General features: G+C 40.0%; 1 protein-coding gene and 1 non-coding gene across 2 annotated transcripts in view; both read right to left on the reverse strand.

Moving 5' to 3' along the window:
- FAM162A (family with sequence similarity 162 member A) overlaps positions 1-20,507 on the reverse strand; it is a 39,951-nt gene extending 19,444 nt beyond the window's left edge. The window contains exon 1 of the mRNA XM_036243868.1: positions 20,365-20,507. Coding sequence (XP_036099761.1) covers positions 20,365-20,398 — 34 coding nt within the window. The 5' untranslated portion in view covers positions 20,399-20,507. The remainder of the gene's footprint in view (positions 1-20,364) is intronic.
- LOC118617945 lies at positions 18,517-18,680 on the reverse strand. Its single transcript, XR_004956902.1, has one exon. It is a non-coding gene; the product is annotated as a U1 spliceosomal RNA (small nuclear RNA).
- Positions 20,508-20,723: the final 216 nt, after the last annotated feature.

The raw sequence follows: 20,723 nt of genomic DNA on the forward strand, positions 1-20,723 counted from the left end.
TTTCCCTCTCTCTTTCTTCCTCTCTCTCCCTCCCACTCTATCTGTACAAAAAATGGAAAAATGTCCTCGGGTGAGGATAAAAAAAAAAAAAAGTCCTCGAGTGAGGATAAAAAAAAAAAAGACCAGAAAAGACCAGAAAAATCTGAAACAATAAAGTACATAGAAGAAAACATAGGTACTAAACTTATGGACCTTGGTTGTAGAGAACATTTTATGAACTTAACCCTAAAGGCAAGGGAAGTAAAGGCAAAAATAAATGAATGGGACTATATCAAACTAAAAGGCTTCTGCACAGAAAAAGAAACCTACAACAAAACAAAAAGGCAACCAACCGAGTGGGAGATGTTACTTGCAAACAACAGCTCAGACAAGGGGTTAATATACAAAATATATAAAGAACTCATAAAACTCAACACCAAACAAACAATCCAATTAAAGAATGGGCCAAGGACCTGAGCAGATACTCTCCCAAGAAGACATACAACCCATGGCTCAGTTGGTTGGAGCATCATCCCATACACCAAAAGGTTTGGAGTTCAATTCCCAGTCAGGGCACATACCTAGGTTTTGGTTCAATCCTCAGTTGGGTCGCATATGGGAGGCAACCAATCAATGTTTCTCTCGCTCCCCCTTCCTGTCTCTCTAAAATCAATAAACATATCCTCAGGTGAGATTTTAAAAAAAGACATATAAACAGCCATCAGATATATGAAAAGATGTTCAACTTCACTAGCTATTAGGGAAATGCAAATAAAAACTACAATGAGATACCACCTCACACGTTAGAATGGCCATTATCAACAAACCAGGTAATAACAAGCATTGGAGAGGTTGTAGAGAAAAAGGAACCCTCATTCACTGCTGGTGGGAATGAAACTGGCACAGCCACTATAGAAAAGTCTGGCAGTTCCTCAAAAAATTAAAAATAGAGTTACTGTATGACCCAGCAGCAATCCCTCTTCTGGGTATCAATCCCAACAGATTCAAAAACCTTTATTCGAAAAGATATATGCACCCCTATGTTCATTACAGCATTATTCATGATGGCCAAGACATGGAGACAATCAAAGTGTCCTTTGATAGAGGACTGGATAAAGGAAATGTAGTACATATATATACTATGGATACTACTCAGCCACAAGAAAAGATGAAATACTGCCATTTGCGACACGGATGGCCTTTGAGAATATTATACTAAGTAAAATGAATCAGTCAGAAAAAGTGAAGAACCATATGATTTCATTCATGTGGGATATAAAACTGAAACTCACAGACACAGACAAACAACAGTATGGTGGTTACCAGAGGGAAAGGGGGGGGTAGTAAAGGGTGATGGGGGGAGCGAATATATGGTGATGAAAGGTGATCTGACTTTGGGTAGTGGGTACACAATACAATGTACAGATCATGTATCATAGTAAAGTACACTTTAAACTTATATGACCCTGTTAGCCTATGTCATCCCAATATATAATAATAAAAAAGCCCTGGCTGGTTTTGCTCAGTGGTTGGAGCACTGACCAGCAGACCAATGAGTTGCAGTTTCAATTCCGACCCAGGGCATGTACCTTGGTTGCAGTTCATCCCTGGCTCTGGTTGGTGTCGTGCAGGAGGCAGTTACTTGATGTGTCCCTTTCACATAGATGTTTCTCTCTCTCTCTCTTTCCCTTCCTCTCTCTTCCTCCCACTCTATCTGAACTAAAAATGTCCTCGGGTGAGGATAAAAAAAATAATAATAGTAATAAAAAAAAGAGGACTTGGGACACAGCCCACAATGGCAATAATACACCTAGAAATGTTTTTGAAGTTCCATGCCTTATCTTTTTAAAAAAATCCTCATCTGAGGATATTTTTCCTTTGATTTTTAGACAAAGAATGAGAAGGAGAGAGAGAAATATTGATGTGAGAGAGATATACTGATTGGTTGCCTCCCACACTACCCAGACCAGGGATGGGGATGGAACTGCAACTGAGGTATGTGCCCTTGACTGGAATCGAATCCACAACTCTTTGGTCTGTGAGCTGACGTGCTAAACACTGAGCCAAACTGGCCAGGGCCCCATGCCTTATCTTAAAATCCCTATAAAATTGGCATTGTGTTATATAAAATAACTATGCATGCTTATTTTAGTATAAAATAATGTATTAAATTGCTTACTAGTTGTAACCCCAACAAGCACCTTTGCCCCTGAATGTTTTCTCCCACCCATCTTCTCCCCTAGGGTGTCCTCAATATCCCTCCTTTAATGTCTGTGGGAATGTTAAGATTCTCTAACTGAAACTGAGTTCATTTTTAGTTTCTATTATTATTTTCTTTTCAGGCATCCCATCCAAAAAGATTTTCAGAGTTTTGTTTTCTTACTGTGACTGGCAGAAACACAAGGAGTGATTGCATGTACCCAAGGACTATGTACCCAAGGACTATGTACCCAAGGACTGTTTCACAGAGGCAAGATCTTGACCCCACACCTTCATCCCCAGTTCCTGACCACAGAATCAAGAAGGGCAGAGAAACTGTATTGCTGAGCCTTCACAAAGCCTCCTGTGTCATTACCTGGGGCATGTCACCAGATTCTAATCATTGTCCCTTGAGGGAAGTGCAAAAATAAAACAAAACACTAGACCAACTTTTGAATATAGACTTAACTAATGAGGCGTTTTACTCCAGAAATACGAGTCAGAATAAGTGGGGACTGGCTATGGTGAATGTGGAATTACTCAGCTAATCTAAAAACAGAAAAACCAAAGGGCAACTTCTTTGAAATGATATTAATGACAGGGTTTTAAAAAGAAAAAAGCATTGTATTTATCCATAGAATAAATATTACTGTGGTCTTCTCATGGGCATGTTTGTATTTGCATAAAGATTTTTGTATTTGCATAAAGATTTTTGAAAGAACATTTTTATGGTTATATTAACTCCATATCATAAAATTTATACTTTTAAAAGTGTATGATTCTGTGGTTTTCAGTATATTCACAAACTAGTGTACTGATCACTACATTACTATCTAATTTCAGAAGATTTTCATCATCCCAGAAACAAACCCCAAATCCATTAGCAGTCAGTTTTTTCCTCCCCCCAACCCTAGGAAACTACTAATCTACTTTCTGTCTCTATGGATTTGCATATTCTGGATATGTTATATAAATGAAATCATACTATATGTAGCCTTTGTGCCTGGCTTTTTTCACCTAGAAAATTTTCAAGGTTCATCCATGTTTGTAGCATTTATCAGTATGTACTTGACTTTTTTCATTGACAAATTTTATTCCATCGCATAGCTATCCCAGATTTTGCTTAAATATTGGTCAATGGACATTTAGGTGGTTTCCACTTTTTGGCTATTATGAAGAATGCTGATATGGATGTTTGTGTATAAGTTTTGGAAGGAACATCTATTTTCATTTCTTTGAGGCATATACTATGCGGTGAAATTGCTAAGGTTAATCACTTGAAGAACTGCCCAATTGTTTTCTAAATGGCTGTAGCATTTTATATTTCCATCAGCAATTTATGAGGGTTACAATTTCTCACATCCTGGCTCATGTTTATTTTTATTTTTTTTTAAATTTAAGCCATTCTAGCAGGTGTGAAGTGGTATCTCATTGTATCTTCATTTGTATTTCTCTACTGAGTAATGATAATGAGGATCTTATTAAGCTCATTAGCTATTTGTATATCTTCTCTGGAGAAATGTTCATTCTCTTCCTTTGTTCATTTCTTAACTGGCTATCTTTTATTATTGAGTTGTTAAGAGTTCTTTATATATTCTGGATATAAGTTCCTTATCTGATATATGATTGCATGTATTTTCCCCCATTTCATGGGTTGTCTTTTCACTACCTGGATGATGTCCTTTAAGTATAGAAATTTCTAATTTTGATGAAGGCTAATTTATCCATTTTATCTTTTGCCATTTGAGCTTTGGTGTCATATACATGGTCACAAAGGTTAACTCCTATGTTATCTTCTAAGAATGTTATAGTTTTAGCTTTAAATTAACATTTAGGATTGGGATTCTTTAAAAAAAAATTATGTCTTAAAATTTTTTTTTTAACTTATTGACTTGAGAAAGAGAGAGAGAGAAACATTGCTTTGTTGTTCCACCTATTTATGCATTCATTGGTTGCTTCTTGTATGTGCCCTGACTGGGGATCAAACCTACAACTTGGTGTATCAAAACGACACTCTACCTAACTGAGCTACCCAGCCAGGGCAGGATTGTGATTCATTTTGAGTTAATACTGGTACATTGTGTGTGGAAGGGAGGGATCCAACTTCAATCTTCTGCATGTCACTGTGCAGCTTTCCCAGAATCATTTATTGAAAAGTCCATTCTTTCCCTGTTGGATTGTTCTGGCACAATATAGAAAATCAATTGATCAAAAATGTGAGGATTTCTGATTCTCAATTCTGTTCCACTGATCTATATTCCTTTGTGTTCTTTGTTGTGTTTTGCCACAGAAGTCTATGTTCTGTGTCAACTTGGTGGTCAGCCAATAACTAGACAGAGACTTCTTTAAATGCATCCCACCAATAGGTTTGCCAGCCTTTGCTGAAGGACTGTGTGTGTGTGTTGCTCCAGGGTAGGGGTTGTGGGGCAGGGGAGCTGCTGGCACTGAATTGGCTCTGAGTCTTGTAAAAAAGAAAGAAAGAAAGAAAGAAAGAAAGAAAGAAAGAAAGAAAGCCAGCCAGCCAGCCAGCCCTGTTGAGTGGGGGGTTTCCAGGGAACTGTCAGGTCAAAATAGTAACACTTCTCTGGGACTGGGGGTTTGGGAGCACTCCAGATTCATTCTGCCTTCTTTAGTGCCTTCTAGGCTGCTGATTTCCATAGCTACTGTGACTGCAGGACTATTAGTTTTCAAGGCTACTGTTAAGCTGAGAGGAGATAGGAATCAGTTAAACTCCACAAGGTTTTCTGTTCTCACCATGACTAAATCCTTTTTCTTGGATTGTTAGAAGCCTCTGGGTATTTTCTAGTGGTGTGCAAAAATTGATTTTAAGAACTTTTGACAGTGTTTTCATTAATTTTATATAGGAGTAGAGTTTCAGAAGTCCTTATTCTAAGGACTACCAGAAGTTGAAAACTCTATTTGTGCAAAAATCTGTGGTTACCTGCAGTCTAATTTCTTTCATAAGAGGCCTCACTTCAGTTTTCTAAATATGTAATCCCAGAAAGCTTCTGGGTCTTGGTAACCATACCATCGGTGCCACCTAGTGGTAGCAAGTATAAACTATAATTGAGTTTGGCTTGTTTCCTTATTTTAAATGTGGTTAATGTACTATTTACTTCACCAGGGCTAATATGAAGATTGAATGGAAAAAACAAATGATAGAGCATTTGGCAAAATGCTTGAAACACAGCAGGCGCTCTAAATGTTATGTTTGTTTTTTTTGAAACACTACTTAAAACATTAATCTTCAAAACATTTCCAGAGGACTTTTTCTGACCAAGATAATTATGCAATTACCAGGGCATGAGAAAATTCTATGAAACTCTTCAAAAGATTTTTATGGCTCTCAGAATTAAAACAAAATCATTTAGTGGTGTGTTCTCAAACTTCAGTGTGCATGCGAGCCGCTTGAGTGGCTTGTTAAAACACATCACTGGACACACCTACCTCCAGTTTCAGAATTAGTAGCTCTGAAGTGGAGGTTGGGAATTTGCATTTCTAACAAGTTTCTAGGTGAAGCTTCTACTTCTGGTTTGGAACTATACTTTGAGAACCACTGTGTTTTTAAAAACAAATTGTGGTTAAATATACATAATACAAAATTTATAATTTTAACCATTTTTAAATGTACAGTTCTGTGGTATTAAGTACATTCACATTGTTGTGCTCCCATCACAATTCACTGTCACCACTGTCCATCTCCAGGACTTTTTCACCTCCACAGAGAACCACTGGTTTCATGAGACCTACAGACCCATCCCTCACAGTCCTGTCCTGCTCCCTCTGGCAGGCACTGAGACAGAAAGGAACAAGGGTAACTAGTGGTGAACTAGGACTCTGCTCTCTAAATAGGAAACAGAAGAATCAATAATTATTTCCTTTGGTAGCTGTCCTTCCCCATCCCTCCTAATTAGAACAGAGGCAGTTTAGGAGAATAGAAGAGGGCAGTTAAGGAGAATAGAAGTTGCCTCTCAGCTCAGTTTAGTTAATAATTTAAAGCACAAATGCTAACTTGTATATCTATTTACTATTAGTTACATAAATGCATGTTTGGAGATACTCAACAAATAATAATTGAGTAACTATCACATGTCAGGCATTGTTCCAGGCAATACACAAAAACAGATAAAAATCTATGCCAGTAGAACTTACATTCTACTGGAGAGAAAAAATATATAGTAAGTGCCAGAGAGAAAACATAAACAGAAGGGACATTAAGTGTTTGTATGTTTGGAGTAGAGTGTGTGTAAAATTTTAGATAGGGTAGTCAGAAAAGTTCTCTTTAAGAAGGCCACTTTTGAAGGAAGTGAGGTAGCTACACATACATACATGCAGATATCTGGTGGAATGCTATTCCAAATAGAAATAACAGTAAGTGCAAGGGCCCTAGAGTGGTTCTGGAACAGAGTGAGTAATGCAAAGAAAAGTAGGATTTGAGATCATAGAGGTATCCGAGGTGGAGGTAGGCGTAGGGACTTTTTCTTACAACTTCATATTGGATGCCAATAATTTTTACCTCCCTAAGGTATAAATGCTGATTAAAACATATACCAATATGATCTTATTATACATATTAGAAATAAAAGACCAATGTAAAAAAAGAATTTAAAAAAATGATATCACTAAAATAATAAAGTATTTGATGTGATGTTTTTACTTTGTGATTAAAAAAAAGAGAAAACATAAAAGTTTTAGTATCATTATTAAGGCCTTCATTTTCTATCTCAAAGAGAGAGAATATTTTGCCCCAGACATCCAAGCCAAAAATTTTCCATCCTCTGGTAGACCACAATTAAAAACAAACATGCAAATTAAAAGAAAACAGCCCTTTAGCCCTCCAGTTGAACTTGCAGCCTGTCCTGCTGACAGTTCTGCATCCCTAGGGCCTTAGCAGGAAGTCAAGATGAGGCCTCACAGCTGCCTCTAAGGATCTGACTGGGAAATGGCTGGTTAATGTTGAGAGTAGAGGTTCTCAAACTTTACAGCAGTGGTTCTCAATCTTCCTAATGCCGCGACCCTTTAATACAGTTCCTCACGTTGTAGTGACCCCCTAACCATAAAATTACTTCCTAACTGTAATTTTGCTACTGTTATGTCTTAGGCGACCCCGTGAAAGGGTAGTTTGACCCCCAAAGGGGTCGCAACCCACAGGTTGAGAACCGCTGCTTTGGAGCATCTGAATCACCCAAAAGACTTGTAACCCAGATTATCAGACCCCATTTCCAGAGTTTCTGATTCAGTGAGTATGCACTTCTCACTGCCTAAAAATCTGCACTTCTAACAATTTCCCAAGTGGTGTCGATACTGTTGGTTCTGGGGCTCACAATTTAAAAATCAAGGCCTTCAAGATATTGCTGCCAGCTGGAAGCTACAATGGGTCAGCTGGGACAAAGCTGGTTCAAGTACTTGGCTTCTATCCTATTGTCCCCTCCTTTCCACAAAAATTCCTTTCAGCCTCATGATGGACAGTGCAGAGAGGTGGGGATGCTTTTTTCCTCAGAATCTTTCAAGACCCTCCTGGAGATAAACATCAGTGATGTGACTTGGGACTTGACCAATCTCTCGGAATCAGTGATAATTGAAGGTTCAATGAATGCTAGACAACAAAGAGACTTTTAAGATTATCTAAGTTAGTATTTCCTAACCTTTGTCAACATCAATTGTCAGGTGTGTTGCATGTTTGTTGCTAGCTATGAAGTTTGCCAATGATCTGCTTAAAAATAAAAGCATGACATTTGTCAAAACTTACAAAACTATACATCACAAATACCTTTAATATAAGCAATTTTTAAAATATCAACCAGGCTCTGGCTGGTGTGGCTCAGTTGGTTGGAGCATCGTCCCGTGCACTGGAAGGTCTTGGGTTTGATGCCAGTCAGGGCACATGTCTAGGTTGCAGGTTCAGTTCCCACTCCGGGCATGTATAGGAGGCAGAAAGTCGATGTATCTCTCTCACATCAGTGTCTGTCTGTCCAGCTCTCTCCCCCTTACTCTCTAGAATTTAAAAAAAAAAAAAAAAAAATCAGCCAGAATGCTGGAGGAATCCTAGGATGGAATGAAGAATGTGACATATGTATCTAATTGTATTAGAAATGTATGACATAACCTAACCCTATAACCTCCAACACAATCTTCAAAGTGAGGAAAAAAGAAGCTCACCTAAGTAACTGGAAAACACTGACTAGAAACTGTAAGACTAAAGACAAAAAGAACTATACATAAACACTATACTCTAATTGACAGATTTTTTTTTTTTTTTTTACATGAGCATGGGTTAATTCTAAAACTACTTTACAAGTATACTAGGGTTGAACAAGTAAGTAAACAAATGGTAGCTGATGAGCCAAGTCTCTCAATGTCAGAGAAAGAAGTTCCAAAAGCAAGGCTGGAAAGCTAGAAGAAACCCTGTGGTGCTGGATCTGAGTCAGAGAGCACTACATGAACTATGGTAGCTCTATACACTTCTATTATACATATATTTGTAAATATGTAGAGACATAATGTAAGACAGATAGATGGACAGACACAGGCATATTTATGTGTGTACATATAACTTAGTTTACACATATGTATTTCCCAGCTCTACCCACAGGGTGGGTCTAGAATCAGTGACACTTCAATAGCAACAGGCACATTCAGTGCTCGGATCTTGGTTTCTAAATACCATTATCCAATAAAAGGAACTGGAGCGCCTTGGAGAAAAATAGATGATTTGGGGGCAGAGAAAATACAAGATGAATCTGGAACATCCTGTAGAACCAGAAAGAAAAAAAGTGTTCAAAAAACAAAAGGACTGGGGCATGTAAAGGGACACAGGAGCTGATGTGATAGAGCCTACCCTGGAATAATTTGAGCAACAAAATAAATAATGCAGTAATAGGTTATAACTTAAGGTATAACATATATGAGTTCATAATGATAGGGATAATAACTGGATGAGTGAATAAATGGGACAGAAGGGACAAATGTTCCTTAAAGAAAAATCCCAAATAGATGTAGATATTCTTCTCTCCCACATTTCCTTTCCCCTTGAGTGTGGGCCAGACTAAGTGACTTGTTTCTAAAGAAAGGAGTATGGAAAGGAAAAAAAATCATGACTTTACAAGGAAGAGACAAACTGGCCAAAATCACCAGTCAAAAATCATGTACTGTCTAGCATGATATGATGAGGACACTACCTCTGTGCTATTTATTCTCCCCCCAAACCCATAACCTTAGTCTCATCAAGAGAAAGTATCAAACACAACACAGATTGAGAGACATTCTATGAAATATCTGACCAGTGCTCTTCAAAACTCTCAAGATCATGGCACTGTCACAGACCAGGGGACTAAGGAGACACAACTAAATGCAATGTGGTGTCCTGGACTGAATCCTGGAACAGAAAACAGACAACAGAATAACTGGTGAGAAATTAATAAAGTCTGTCCTTTAGCTGATAGTAATGAACTAATGTTAATTGCTTAGTTTGACAAATGTACTGTGGATATGTAACACCTTGACATTAGGGGAAACTGGGTGAGGGCAATACAGTACTCTGCATTACCTTTGCAACTTTTTAAGTTAAAATTATTCCAAAATAAAAAAAAATTTTTTTAATATGTTTTTATTGATTTTTTTAGAGAGAAAGAAAGGGAGAGATAGAAACATCAATGTGAGAGAGGCACATCGACTGGTTGCCTCCTGCACAACATGACCAGGGCTGGGGACGAACCACAACCAAGGTACGAGCCCCTGACCAGAATTGAACCCACGACTCATTGACCCGTGGGCCAATGCTCTAACTGCTCAGCCTAACCGGACAGAGATATTTTAAAAAAATATTTTTTTGTTGATTTTTAGAAAGAGAGAGGGAGAGGGAGAGATAAAAACATTGATAAACTGCCTCCTGCACACCCCCTAATGGGGATCGAGCCCGCAACCTGGTCATGTGCCCTGACCAGGAACCGAACCAGCAACCTCTTGGTGCATGGGACGATGCTCATTCCACGGATTCACACAGGCCAGGAGACATTAATATATTTTAAAAGATTCTCTAGCTCTGGTTAGTGTGGCTCCACGGCTGGAGCGTCAGTTGGCAGACCAAAGCATCTGGGTTTGATTTCTGGTCAAGGGCATGTACCTGGGTTGCAGGTTTCCCTGGCCCCAGTTGGGGTCCTGTGGGAGGCAACCAATCAATGTGTCTCTCTTACCTCTTGTTTCTTTCTCTCTCCCCCTCCCTCCCACTCTATCAAAAAAGAAAAAACAAATTCTCTAAGTGATTCTAACGTGCTGCCATATTTGAGAATTGCTGCTCTCATAGGCTTCATGAATAGCCAAAATGCACCTGCAGAGCTTAATACTGTCTCTGGCTGGGCTCCAAAATCCCTCTTTTCAACAGTTAATTTACTGACCAGCAGCGGGACTTTACTTCTAATTTCTGCATATCAATAATATGTAACTCATTACACTGAAAATTTGAAATCCCTGTGGCATGCCCAGCTTTCAGAATTTACAGTCCCCCCCCCCCCCCCAACATCTCTAATACACCACTCTGTCCTTAATGACATACAGGCAGTATGAACTGGTCTATAGTTGCCTCTCCTCTTCATCCCTGCAGAAAAGGCTTTATTTCACATTCCTCCTCCTCCACAGCTGGCTGCCCCTCATTGGTAAACACAGCCACTGTCTGGTCATTCCTGTCTGAATGACCAGAGCTCACAGAGCTGATCCTACCATAGTGATGTGAGATGTTTGCCCAATCATCTCATTCTCTAGTGTTTCAGAAGGCCAGTAGCTAGTACCATGACCTCCACTGGGAGAAACTTGTTTCTGGGGTAATAATGTTCCTTTTTCATATCCTGTGGAAAGATTTTCTAATATAAATACTTAAACAGTACTCATACTAGTCCACAAATGCCTATTCAATCCTTTTAGAATTGAAATAGGATATTGCTAGTCCTAAAATGTTTGTTGTGACAGAAAAGGGCAAGTCTGAGGAAGGAACTTTAAAAGTTTGTTTTGTAATTCAATTTTAAGTCTACACGTATGCCTATCCTGAGTACAGAACAGTATATATATATATATATATATATATATATATATATATATACACACTATCTCATCAATACTGTATTTTATGATTATGATGAATTGCATGTCACACGTTTGTAGCTGCTCTAATTGACCTAATACAGTGGTTCTCAACCTGTGGATTGCGACACCTTTGGGGGTCAAAAGACCCTTTCACAGGGGTTGCCTAAGACACAACAGTAGCAAAATTACAGTTATGAAGTAGCAACGAAAGTAATCTTATGGTTGGGGGTCACCACAACATGAGGAACTGTATTAAAGGGTCGCGGCATTAGGAAGGCTGAGAACCAAAATAGAAGACAATCAAATTAGGGTAATTCTGTTGTTTAAAGTTGGAGCTCTTATTTCCACCCAACACGCATTTATAAAAAATTTTTATTTTCTTCTTTCTTTCATCATGTATCTATCTACCAATTGTCTATCATCTATCTATCTAGCAGTCATCTATCTATCATCCATCTATCTGTCTGTCCATCTGTCTATCTGTCATCTAAAAAAAAAAACCACTTTTTTTTATTTTCACCAAAGGATATGTTGTTGTTCATATTGATTTCTTAGAGAGCACCAGAGAGAGAGAGAAACATTGACTGGTTGCCTACTATACGTGCTCCGACCGGGGATTGAACCCCCAACCTAGGTATATGCCCTGTCCAGGAATCAAACCCACAACCTTTTGGTGTATGGGATGACACCCCAACTGAGCCACCTGGCCAGGGCCACCCAGAGCTCATTTGGAATAGAGAACCATTGATTTAGTTTCTACATTAGAAGCAAAAAGCTGGACCGCAGTAATGGCTGACCACAATGAAACAAATGAAGAAACCTGAAATATTAACTTGCTTTGAACTTTTTTCAGTGATCAGACCTGAATGGCTTGATATTTCCCGTCTGCAACTATTCTGACGAGGAATGGATTTTGTCTGGCTTCAAGTCTGATGAGCTCTGCTCCTGCATGTGATACAGACTTCTGGACCTGCCTACCAGACTACCATCACTCACAGCCTAACTCTGCCTTATTGAGGCCCACACTGATGTTCTAGGGCTCAGAATTTACATGATGATGCTGGTCCAGCTCACTCTGGCTCTGGGTGTTGTGGCTATCCATGCTCCCCTACAGTGAGAGTTCTTTTATCTGATATGCCCCCAAAAGGATTTGGGAAACAAGCAAAAACAGTTTTCAGCAGGAAAACAATTAACAATGGTATTTCTGGAAGATAAATCTGAGTGCAGAATTTAGGACAGGCCTGGGGTGGGGGAGAAAGAGGGGAAAGGGAGTGGGAGTGGGAAGACATGAACATGGAACCTCCCTTTAGGGAGTGTCACAACATTGTATTGAGGTGGGGTACATAAAGGAAAGTGGATAGCTATAGATCCTAATGGAGAGAAGCTAACGTATGTGAAAAATACCCGGAAGGAAAAATTGGCAAGACAGATCTACATGAGCTTTTGTGGGCTGGTTAGAGCCCTAATTGCCATTTGGAACATTGGTTCTATGGGAAAAAATCTTTTAGAGTTGGAAAAAAACCCACAGATTTCTAAATAAATCTTAGGCATCCGTCCAGTTTTTAATTTGGGGGCGGGGAGAACTCTATGGAAAAAAGTCTTGCAATTTTACGTATCTGGTGGCAAACTTCAGTGAGAAGGGGCCCCTCTCTGGTGATCATTTTTCTCCCACCAAGATTCCAGCACACTCCCAAAAGGGGCTATTTGAAATTCTCTTGGCCTTAGCTGTTGACCTAAATCAGCTTTGGGACAGAAAGAGATTCCCTGTCTCTCCATCTGTTCCCTCATTCTTTCCTGCAGGCTCAGGAAAACACTAATCCTCTGAAATAGTGAACTCTTGCCCAGCCGGTGTGGCTCAGTGGATTGAGCGTTGTTGCATGAACTAAGAGGTCCCGGTTTGATCGCCGGTCAGGGCCTGGGTTGCCGGCTTGATCCCTGGTAGTGGGCATGCAGGAGGCAGCCAATCAATGTTTCTCTCTATCATCGCTTTCTCTCTCTCTCCCTAAAAAATCAATAATAAAAGTAAAAAAAAACAAAAACAAAAACCCAGGAAATAGTGAACCCTTCCAACTGGGATCCCCCTTATTAAGGGATGTTGTACTAAACCTACCTCACAACCTCTAGATCCTTCTTTTCCCACTGCCGCCCCCCCTTTTTATTCTCACCCGAGGACATTTTTCCATTTTTTTTTTCAGATAGAATGGGAGGGAGAGAGAGAGAAGAGAGAAACATCAACGTGAAAGGAACATATCCAGTGGCTGCCACCCACACAACCAACCAGGGCCAGGGACAAATTGCAACCGAGGTACACACCCTTAGTAGGAACCGAACCCGGGTCTCTCTGGACCACAGGCCGATGCTCTAACCGCTGAGCCAAACCGGCCAGGGCCCCACTGCCCTTTTAATGCCAAATCATAAAAGTTAATACCTGCCCATTAAAAAAATTTTAGAAGCTTAAAAAAGTTAGCCCTGGCCCGTGTGGCTCATTTGGTTGGGAGTTGTCCCACGCACTGAAGGATTGCCAGTTTGATTCCCAGTCAGCCAGAGATTTGGGCTGGATCCCTGGTAGGGGGCATGCAGGAGGCAGCCGATCCATGTTCTGCTCTCACATCAATGTTTCTTCTCTCTTTTCCTCTCCCTTCCTCTCTCTCTAAAAATCTATTTTTAAAAAATCTTAAAAATAAACAATAAAAGCATCCACAATCACACTCTTCAGGAATAACAACTTGGTGTATTTCTTCCCATACTTTTTCCTATGTTTGCATACAACATACACATTTAAAATATTTTATTTATTAGTTTGAGAGAGAGAAAGGGGGAGGGAGAGAGGGAGAGAGAGAGAGAGAGAGAGAGAGAGACATCAATTTGTTATTCCACTTATTTATGCATTCATTGGTTGATTCTTTATGTGCCCTGACTGGGATCAAACCCAGAACCTTGGTGTATCTGGACGATGCTCTAACCAACTGAGCTACCCAGCTGGGGCCATAAACATTTTTCATAATCATATAATAAATACTGTATCTTATTTATATCAGAAACACTTTTCCTAGATATTAATTAAAAATACTTTTGATAGCTGTATAATATTCAACAAACATATAACCTGAATTCAATCATTCCCTATGGCTGGATTTGTCTCCCATTTTCACAATTACAAATAATGTGTCAGTGAACAGTTTTCTACATAAATCTCTGAGGGTATTTCTGATTATTGTCTTACATAGAATCATGTAGTAGAGGGCTAAAGGATATGAACCCTTTCAAGATTCTTACTATATATAACAAACTGTTTTCCAGAAAGGTCGAGTCGATTTACACTTCTATCAACAGTTGATGAGAATTCCTATTTCATCACACCACAGTGGCACTGAGAATCCACTATCTTGGACCAACAATATTGACTTGTTTTCAACAGCTCCTATAAATAAAATACTAATCTGCTTCCTTTCATAGCTCAAATGACTGAATAAGTGGCATGCACCTCCTACCTTGACCTCACCACCCACACATTTTATTACAATGTTTCTTCCCCCACTCATTTTACTATATTTGTTCTAATAACATTAGTAATCTCTTTCTAATCATATGAATATATTTTTTAGATTCTCATCATTAGCTTACTCCACTCTTCCCTTCTCTGTGGCTACTGATCTCATCCTTCTACGAGAACTCAGGCCCTCCTGACATTCTACACCATTTTCTCCCTTCATCTATGACCTCTATGATCTACCTTCTTTAACGACCTCTTTGCCACTTCCTCTTAGTTACACCTTAGGCCTCTAAAGTTTAGCCTTTGCCTCTATTCCACACTCCTCTCAGGGAGGACTCCTCCATTCTGTTCTAATAATCAGCTCCACACTGCTGGCTCCCATGTATTTCCCTAACTTGACCCCCTTCTTTGTCCTCAGGTCTTTGACTGAGGGGTCCCATCCTCACCTATAACTCAGTGCCACCTGCTATTCAATAATGCACTATCCTCTCTGCCAAAGCAGCACCCCTTCCCAACTTTCTTCTTTCTGATGATGGGGCAAACACTCCTTCAGTCCTCCATGCTCAAAAACGTCTGAGTCATACTAATAATAATTTCAAAACACTTCCCAGCCCTGGCTGGTTTGGCTCAGCGGTTAGAGCATCAGTCCGCAGACCACAGAGTCATGGGTTCGATTCTGGTCGAGGGTATGCATGTACCTCGTGTTTGATCTCTGGCCAGGGATTGAACCTGCAACCCAGGTATATGCCCTTGACTGGAATCGAACCTGCAACCCTTTGATCCATGGGCCGATGCTCTAACCTTGAGCAAAACCAGCCAGGGTAGCCATGTCAATTTTTGAAAAATGTTTTCTTTAATGACTTCTCAAAGGCTTCCTTTCTGTCCAAACTCATCTGATTCAAAATCTTCAAAAGACTATACCTTATCTCCCATTCCCTCCTGACCAAAATCCAAGGTAATCCTTTCTCCTTACCATCCTTTCACCCCCACAATAAGCTCTCCAGACTCATTACTACCCCTACTTTACTCATGTAACTCTCCCATCCCTTCTGTTTCAGTGGAGCCTTCAGTAGATAATCATGATCTTCACTATTTTTCCTTTCTCTGAATTTTCAAAGCCTATGGAATGCTGGCTCTTGGGAGGGGGCCAGCAGGGATAAGCCCTGATTTGTAGTGTTTGCTAATAATCCTCACCATGGCAGATTCCAAGCTATCAACGTAACATCACTAATTGTGAAATTGGGATAAGCCCTGATTTGTAGTGTTTGCCAATAACCCTCACCATGGCAGACTTCAAGCTACCAACGTAACATCACTGATTGTGAAACTGGTGAGAGATGTGCACAAAGCCACTAGGAACTGGCTCTAGGGCACCACAGAACTGGAAACCTGTTCTGTAATCCAGAACTTAACATATTGTCATGTAGAAACTCCCCAGGTGTACTGTACATGTATGTTTGTTAATTACAACAAACTCCAACCCTAGGAGTAGCAGTTCCCTCATTTCAGAGCTTTCATAGTCTAAAGGGCACAAAGTGTGTGCTTAATAAAACCTGCTGGCAAGACCTGAAGGAAGAGATAGGCAAAGCCAAAGACTGGAGCAGTAGAAAAGGGCATGTACTCATTTAGGGTTGGTTAGCAAGAACAAACAAAAGAAACAATATAGTGAAAATAAAATCAGAATAGGAGCCAGGAGATATTAGTTATGGCCAACCTTTGTATATGTATGACTCCTGGCAAGTTAATGTCCTTCTTTAAAAAAAAATTTTTTTTTCTTTATTGACTGTTTTTTAGTGAGAGAGGAAGGGAGAGGAAGAGAAAGACAGAAACACTGATGAGAGAGAACACTGATTGGCCGCCTCCTATATGCCCCCACTGGGGATTTGGCCCACAACCTGGACATGTGCACTGACCGGGTCTCGAACTGGTGACCTCTTGGTGCATGGGTCGACACTCAACCACTGAGCCACACTGGCTGGGCTCAATTTCCTTCTTGGGCCTTAAGTTCCTTCATCTTTAAAACTAGGGGGCTGGACTACAGGACTTCTAAGACACCTCTTGATTCTAATGCTCTGCAATGTAGGTTAAAATAACAAGAAGGCAACCCATAGTCCATTGCATTAGCATAAATGTAATAATAAATTCATTTTAAAATCTGATAAGTCAAAGGAGTTTAGGGCAGTAAAACCTTCTGAAGGTGTGAAGAAACATTCTTATAAGGCCCTTCCATTTCTTTGACCTAATAATTATTCTGTAGAAAGATACAGGGTCCTGAAGGTTATATCTATTTTCTTCTACTTTCAGAAAAGAGGTGAAATAACTCACCTTTTATCTGCAGCACGTTCCAAGATACTTTCTAGTGTCTCTCATCCAAACAAAATATCTACTGCCTGTCTGCTGTGACCTAGACAGGGCTGAGGATTTAGTAAAAACAAAACAGATGCAGCCATTCCCCTCATGAAACCCAAACTAGTGTGGGTCAGTATTAAGTTCTAAATATTTGTATCAACACTTTTAAACTTAAAGTGTACAAACTGATCTGAGTAATGGACGCAAGCTATGAATTCTGTATAAACAGGTACGTAAACAAAAATTTGAATATAATTCTATATTACATTATATATATTATAATTTCAGGTTCTCAAGACCTCTCATCTGTGAAGTGGTCTAAGAACTGCAAGTTAACTCTCACCTATATCTACAAAACAATAAACAAATTCAAGCTCATAAAAGCCCATATTCTGTTTGCTAAGGGAGTATAGCAAAGATTTCCAACAGAAACAATGAAAAACGAAGGGCCATATTTAAAGAATTAGGCTTTGGTTATTCGAAATTTCACTCACCTACAATACCTTATTCCAAGTAATATTCTGGATAAATGAGTTATACAGTCATCTCTTAGCATCTGAAGGACACTGGTTCCAGGACCCCTCATATACCAAAATCCAAGGATGCTCAAGTCTCTTATATAAAATAGCATGGTATTTGTATAACCTATGCCCATCTTCCCAAATGCTTTAAATAGCCTCTAGAATACTTATAATACTTAATACAACATAAATGGCATATAAATATCTATTATGCTGTATTGTTTAGAAAATAGACAAGAAAAAAGTGTGCATGTTCAGTATAGATATAATCATACACCTAATTACACAGTACACATCAACAATGAGGTAACTTTTTTTTTAGTATTTTCTATTGGTACTTGGTTGAATCTGTGGATAGGACAGACTACATCATTTGTTTCAGGATGCTTGTTATATCTGTCTTCTTACTTGAAAATCCAACTGCATATGGATGTGTGCCTCCTTTTCATAAGTAAATCTGCATTTCATGACTCTCACTACACATCAGAGTGACTCAATTAGGCATGACAAATACATATACACACTTATTGTGAATAGGCAGCTTGAACAAGGCAAAGAGCACAAGTTCACAAATTAGAGGGCAGGCTCATCTTCTGGCTCCTGGTCCTGGACAAATCATTTAACCCTCTGACCTATGTTTCTTCATTTATAAAATGGAGAGGGGATGATAAGACTTACCTAAGAAGGCTACTATGAGAAATCAGTCAAATAAAATAGAGTATGTGAATGTATTTAGATATAAAATAGGCAAAAGTGGGCAAGCAAATGATCTGGACTTGCTCACAAAACATCAGACAGAGATCAGTTGGAAAGAGTTGTTCATATATCATCTTCAGTGGATCTATATGGAGTAAAATTCCTCTTCAGTTGCTCAAGGAATTTTTCTCTTCTTCTTTAAAGTTGGGGAAAGGGTGAATGCAGTCCCCCACTACTACAAATTATGCAGTGGAGTTTCCCATACTTGGGGAAATCACAGGAATCAGCACATCTGGAGAGCAGTGGATAAGCCTCGCTCTAGGAAAACCACCTTCGTGATCATGGTATCTCCCCTGCCAGGTAAGTATGGAATTTTGTTTTGACTGCGTGCCCAATATTGACGTTCTTAAACATCAAAAGTCTGCTGAGAGGTTTTGGAATCTTTATAATGCATAAACATATTCTCAAGGCAAGAAGATGAACTACTTAGAAACACTCGGTCTTAGTTCCTATGCAAAGTCCCTTTTACACAGTATATTTTAGCTTTTTTACAGAGCAATGATTCTTTCACTTACCGTGCTGAAAAGCTTTATAACAGTTAAAAGGATATACAGTAGTCCCCCCTTTTCCACAGGGGATACAATTCAAGACACCCAGTGGATGCCTGAAACAACAAATAGTTCTGAACTCTGCATTTACTGTATTTTTTTCCTATACATACTAACACTTTACAGCTTATCTTTGGCATGCTCGAATTGCCAGCATGGCTACTCTTGCGCTCTGGGGCCATAAGTAAAATAAGTTACTTGAACACAAGCACTGCAATACCTCAACAGTCAATCTTATAACGGAGACTGCTTCTGACTACCAAGCTGGTAGTGCATTCAGAGAGGAAACCGTGGTGAGATGGAGTGGGAAGGCCTGCAACTTCCAATTAGTAAATTCTTTATTTCTGGAATTGTCCATTTAATATTTTCAGACCACCACATGGATAACAGAAACACTGGGAAGTGAAACCAAAGATAAGGGGAGGGGGGAGCTACTGTATAGAAAAGATTTTAGGTAAATTAGTTCAACAAAGCTGAACAAATCAATAAAATCATTCTCTTTTAGTGGAGGGGGTATTGTTTTAAAGAATAATATTCTCCAGTTTGAAACATGTTTTCCAGTCCATTCTCCAATGAAATGCAAAATAAACTATAATGTAAAGGATAACATTTTAAAAATATTATTTCATTTACAATGTACATTTCATTGCGCCTTATCAAAACTTATTATAAAGGTGACCAAGAGTAATTTGTTCTGGTGTCTAGAAAAGAGCCAAGAGGCAAATGCTGATTTCTTAGCCCCTAATATGCAAAACTCTGCTGGTTCCCCAAGAATGTAAATTAAGCTCTGACTCTAAATATCCATTATACAAATGTCTACTAGGAAAACAAACTGCAGATCCTGCATTTACGTAACACTTTAAGAAATTCAAAGCACTTGACTGTAGAACTGTTTAACAGAAATGCATCCTCCACTTAAAGAAAACAACGATGAGACCTTAAATCCTCTGCCTAATCAGATACTAAATGGGTAGGAAACTCCAGACTACAGGTCTTTTCTGATAGCAGGTAAACACGAGATGGGGGAGGAGGGAGGCTCAAGACACAAATAGAGTAATGGAGGGAAGGGAGAGATTAGGGTAGAAAGCTGAAAGAATCAGGCAATGAGGTTTTAGGGATGGGGAGTGAATTAAGAGCTGAGCTCCGAGGAGGCTGGTGGTGGTCGTGGGGCGGGGAATGAGGGGAGCAAGGGCCCAAAAAATTGGTGGGAGCTATGTGGATGGAGAGGCAGGTGAGAGTGTCACTCGGGGCCAGCGCCCAGTGTCTGCTAAGCAGTTGCTCGCTCAGCCCTTACTACAACTACTAAGCGGGTAGAATTCCAAGCAACTTGAGGGGACTGCGTGAGGCACGAAGCAACCACCAGGCCCGAGCAGGCTGCAGGATTTCTCTAACCCCAGGGGCCAAGCTGGCTTCCCGCCCTCCCTCAGCCGGTCCCGCGTCTCACCCGCCGCCAGCCGCAGGCCGCGGAGGCTCCCCATGGCCGCCTACTCCGCCGACCAGCACAGCGCCTCAGGGGAGGCGGTGGCGTGGGAGCACTCAATGTCACTGAGTGCCGCGAAGCGAAGGACGCAGGCAGCTTTGGCTTGCAGGGCGTGAGGGCGGAGCGAGCGGGTCGTGCGTGACGCTCTGGGCGTGTGGGCGGGGCTTACGGTCGGGACCTGCCCAATACAAGGGACGTGCGTTACGTGCAGAATGTACGAGTGGCGTGTTCCTCAGATCCCACCTGGCGTCCTCCACGTGTCCTTAAAATGTTTTTGTAGAATATGGGCAGAATGGGCCTTTACAGTATTATTCTTTGCCTCT

The sequence above is a fragment of the Molossus molossus genome, unplaced genomic scaffold (genome assembly GCF_014108415.1).
Source record: "Molossus molossus isolate mMolMol1 unplaced genomic scaffold, mMolMol1.p scaffold_m16_p_5, whole genome shotgun sequence".
NCBI lineage: Eukaryota > Metazoa > Chordata > Mammalia > Chiroptera > Molossidae > Molossus > Molossus molossus.